Raw genomic sequence first — 5,354 nt, 5'->3', positions numbered from 1 at the left:
TAACTTTTACTTGTAACCCAACTTGGAAGGAAACCCAGGTTGAACTTTTCAAGGGGCAAGCAGCAACAAACCGTCATGATATCTTAGCAAGAGTATTTCACTTGAAACTTAATAAATTGATGGATTTGATAAAACTAGGTGAAATTTTTGGACCTGTTCGAGGAAACATGTATACAATTGAATGGCAAAAAAAGGTCTTCCTCATGCTTATATTTTAATTTGGCTCGTGAATAATAAGTTCGAATGACATTGATAAAATCATCTCTGCAGAACTACCAGATCTGTCTGTTGACAGGGATTTATATAACATGGTAGAGTGCATAGGATTCATGGACCATGTGGCCCTGGTTTTAGAAGAGACTTACTGTGCGTTAAAGACAACAGGTTATGTACAAAAAGGTATCCTCACTAGTTTATTAGTGAGACACAAACTGATACTGATGCATATCCATTGTATAGACGACGAAGACCCGAAGATGGTGGCTTCACTGTGATGGTAAGAGATTATGAGATCGACAACAGATAGGGTATCCCATACTGCCCATTTCTTATCGGCACCTTTGATGCCGACATAAATATCGAATTTTGTGCTTCTATTCAATGTATCAAATATGTTTGTAAGTACATCAATAAGGATTCTGATGCTGCCTCCTTTGGTCTCCATAACGAGAATACAAGAGATGAAGTCCTACAATATCAGATAGGGCATTACATTAGCAGTAGTGAGGCATTTTGGCGAATATTTGGATTCCCTATCCATGATAGGCATCTAACAATTCAACGTCTGGACATTCACTTTGAAAATGGACAGCGAGTGCACTACACCGCGACAACCACACAAAATATAGTACAATCACCTAGACAGACAACTTTCTGCAGACTGTGTGAAAGCGATGACTTTGCCAAAACTTTAATCTATTCTGCTATTCCTTCATACTACACATGGAATATAAGCGTTGGATTCGCAGAACTATCGGTAGACGAGTTGAAGGTGCTGAAGGTATTAAATGGTATGATTGCCTGGGACGTGTCTATACTGTACCTCCAAATCAACACAAATGTTTCTATCTCTGAATTCTGCTTCATGAAGTTCAAGAGCCAACAAGCTTTGAAGATCTTCGTAAATTCTGTAATCGAGTTTGGCCTACCTACAGGGAAGCCTGTATGGCTCGAGGTTTACTTGAGAATGACACTCGCTGGGAAGCCACATTAGCTGAAATTGCTGCCTCATATTCAGCTCGGAGACTTCGCAAACTATGTTTTAAGCTATTACATTTCTGCAGTGTTGGAAATGCATTTAACTTGTGGTTGAAATTCAGAAATAGCCTTTCCGAAGACTTTTTGCATCAAGCTCAAGTTAGCCTTCCAGAGATTCAACTTGATTCAACTTGTGATGAGTTTTACAATAGGGTGTTAATAGATATAGAGAACAGACTTATTCTTATAAGTGGAAAAAATTTGCAATCATGGTTTGCCACAAACTGAACGCACCGACAATGAGCAAATTCCAACTCTAATACTTCAGGAAACATCCTATGATGTCGATTCTTTAACAAGGTACATCAATGAAATGATGCCTACGCTACTTCCTGAGCAGCTGTTCGTTTTCAACACAGTTACCAACAATGTTTTCAGACGTGCTGGTGGAATCTTCTTTCTGAATGCACCTGAAGACACCAGAAAAACATTTGTTACCAAATTAATATTGGCCAAAGTTAGGCAAACTAAAACTATTGCCATTGCTGTCGCATCATCTGGCATCGCTGCTACTCTTCTTCGTGGTGGCAGAACAGCACACTCAATTCTTAAAATATCACTTAACTTAATTTCAGTTCAAATGGCAGTTTGCGATATCACCAAAGATAGTCCCAGAGCACAGCTCCTTCAACAAACACAAATTATTATGTGAGATGAGTTCACCATGGCTCATAAAGGGGCTTTTGAGGCTTTAGATAGAACTCTTTGGGATATAAGAGATGACCAACGATCTATGAGTGGTGTTACTCTTCTACTTTCAGGTGACTTTCGCTAAACACTTCCTGTGGTCTTGTGCATGCCTAAAATCGTCCTATTTATGGAGACAAGTAAAAATCCTTCAGTTAACAACTAACACGCGTGTTAAACTTAATGGAGATGGAACAATGGAAAAGTTTTCCCAGAATCTTCTGACACTGGGCCACAGAAAAGTTCCAGCAGATTCCACTGGCCACATCAAAATTAACAATATATGTAGCCTTGTTAATACTCTCAACGATCTTATCAGTTTTCCCAAATCTAATTGACAATTTTCGCAATCACGATTAGCTCTGTGAAAGAGCTATATTGGCACCCATAAATTCAATTGTCAGAGCAATTAATCGACGTATGCTAGACAGTCTTTCTGGAACAATTAAAATGTTTAAGTCGATCAACGCAAATATGGACCCACTTGACAATGTTAAATTCGCTATTGAATCTCTTAACGATCTTGATATTTCTAGTCTTCCCGATCCTGTTTTGGCCCTCAAGGTGGGATGTCCTGTAATTCTCCTAAGAAATATGACACCGCCGAAATTGTGCAATGATACTAGACTCGTTATTAATAGAATGTCCGAAAACATCATCAACGCTACAATAATTACTGGATGTGGAAAAGGAGAGGATGTCTTGATACCCAAGGTGACATTAACTAAATCAGAAAGAGAAGTGCCCTACGTGTTCAGAAGAATACAGTTTCCTTTTCGGGTTGCATTTGCAATGTCAATAAATAAATCCCAAGGGCTGACATTGTCCGTGGCTGGAATGCACTTGAAAGAATCTTGCTTCTCTCATGGACAACTTTATGTTGGATATTCTCGAGTGGGTAGCAAAAATAATCTGTATGCATTCATGCCGAAAAACAAAACAAAGAACGTTGTATGCACTGAAATTCTGTAAATTCTCAACACCAGGCCCATGTATGACTATGCATTTTTTTTTTTTATTTGTGATTTTTCAATACACAACTAGAATATTAATTGTTGCTTGTCTGTAGCATCCACTGCGTGGTTCATTTGGGTGTAAATTTACACCACAGTTTACTATAATAATTTATAGCCTCAAAAAAGTTAATGCAGTTTTCTTTTAAACAAAATATTAGAATTACCAAAAATATGGATCAAAATGAGCATTTAAAGAGCATCAAATCAACCACAAAATTAAACTGGAAAAAATTTGAACTTAAAAAAAAAACAAAAAAAAAACAGCCAAATATATTTCATTTATTTAAAGTAAGGCAGGTTTTTTTAATTACTTGTAATATTAAAGGCAAAATCGTAAATTAAAAATTTAGCAAGTCAAATAATTAGTTAAATAATTAGTTAAATAATTTCCTCATTGAATTAATAATAATAAAAAAAAAATTCAAATAAACGTTTTTTTTAAAACCAAATTTGTTTTTAATTAAACATTTTAAGGTAATATTTCAAACAATAACAACTTAAAAAAATTTCTCTTAAAGCTAAATAAACATTAAGATAAAAGATGCCGATAACAAAAATCGAACTGGAAAAAAAAAAGGAAGAAAATTGAACAGCTTAAATTAAGAAATTAACATTGCAAAATATATCAAACTATATTCATACATAGATTTTGAGTGAAAATTTGGTAGCCAAGGGGTTAAAGTTTAATGATTTGACCTTTTAGAACTCTACCATGCTCCTCCACCAATTTTGACTCTAACAACTTGACATTTCATGTGTAGGTTACTTGGACCTGAATTGAACTTTTTAATTTCGGTTGAGCCCCAAAAAGCTAATGCTAAGATGTCACAATTAAGGTCAAAGTTTAAAATATTTGACCTTTGCTTTCTCTACCAAACTACAGAGTCTAATTACTTGAAATTTGCCAATTTTAGGTCTAAATACTTGAAGTTTTAGATATAAATTACTTGGATCTGCGCCAAACTTTTTCATTTGTTTTGAGCCCAAAAAAGATAACGGCTAAAGGGTCAAAATTGCGATCAAATTTCCAAAGATTTGATACTTTTGCGATTTCTACTAAATAAATATTGTGTCCAAACACTTGAAATCTCAAATAAAATTTATTGGACCAGGATCAAATTTTATATTTTGGTTTGACCTCGAAAAAATAAATGTTATGGGGTCAAAATTAGGGTCAAAGTTCAAAAATATTTTACCTTTGTTGTCTCTACCAAACTACTTGGTATAAACACTTGAACTTTGACATAAAGCATAGTCATAATGAGGTCAATCTTTTTAATTCGTTTTGGACTGAACATTAGGCTGCCAAGGGGTCAACGTTTGCAGTTTAACCTTTATGGTCTCTACTAAACTATTCTGCCAATTTTAGGCATAAAATATTATTTTAACTTGCAGTGTATTCAGTCATTGGGCTTGCTATCTAATTAGATTTTGGGTGGAAATTTCGCAGTCAAGGGGTCAAAGTTCAAAGATTTGACCTTTTAGAACTATACCACACTCCTTAACCAATTTTGGGTCTAAACAGTTGAAATTTTAGATGTGGGTTTCTTGGGCCTGGGTCAAACTTTTTCATTTGCTTAGAGTGCAAAAAAATAACTGCTAAGAGAAAAAAAAAATGGTGCGAAAGTTCAAAATATTTCATTTTTATGTTTTCTACCAAATTACTATGCCAATTTGAAGTGTAAAGCCTCGAAATTTGAGATACAGGGTAATTGGATGTAAGGAAAAATTTTTTTATTGGCTTTGACCCAGAAAAATAACTGCTAAAGGGTCCAGACCATCACCTGGGCAACGCCGGGTCGATATGCTAAAACAAGGATAGATAGAAGAAGACAGTCAATTCTATAAGAGGAGACTCATCAGGATAATAAAAAGCTCAACAAATTTCAATGGAGCTTATATAGGAGACAGTAAAAGTGGAAAATGAAGTCACAAAAACTATATATTGGTATTTATAGAATGATTCATTTATTTAATAGATTTGTTTGGGGGATAAACGGGACTCTTTATACCAAGTTATTTCAAAGCCTAATGCTTCTCATCAGAACAGTAGAGAAGATGCTAGGTAATATAATGGGGATGTGATGTCTAGCAAGGGATTCATCAGGAACGAAATAAATAAAATTATTGATGTTGGTTGGGGGAACTATATTGAACTCTTAGATGAAGGAGGAGTGTATTATATAAAGTGTAATGTAAAAATGTATATAGGGTGTCTATCATGGTCGTAAAGAATGTGTGTAGTTTATGTGTTTAAACTCTATGAGGAAAATATAGGATAGGTTGGGTGGTATATATATATATATATATATATATATATATATATATATATATATATAAATAAAAATGTAAATTTGGTTCGTTACAAGTGAATGAAACCATATTTCTACGTTA

At 34.5% G+C, this 5,354-nt stretch overlaps 1 protein-coding gene across 1 annotated transcript; it reads left to right on the top strand.

Moving 5' to 3' along the window:
* Window positions 1-2,418: 2,418 nt before the first annotated feature.
* Window positions 2,419-2,916, top strand: LOC145268414 (ATP-dependent DNA helicase PIF6-like). The gene has a single exon (XM_080123973.1). The coding sequence runs from the start codon at window positions 2,419-2,421 to the stop codon at window positions 2,914-2,916; it is 498 nt and encodes a 165-aa protein (XP_079980099.1).
* The last annotated feature ends 2,438 nt before the right edge of the window (window positions 2,917-5,354 follow it).

This window comes from Euprymna scolopes, chromosome 43 (assembly GCF_053919585.1).
Source record: "Euprymna scolopes isolate OS-2025 chromosome 43, ASM5391958v1, whole genome shotgun sequence".
In the NCBI taxonomy this organism is placed as follows: domain Eukaryota; kingdom Metazoa; phylum Mollusca; class Cephalopoda; order Sepiida; family Sepiolidae; genus Euprymna; species Euprymna scolopes.
This window is presented reverse-complemented; position numbering and strand designations above follow the sequence as displayed.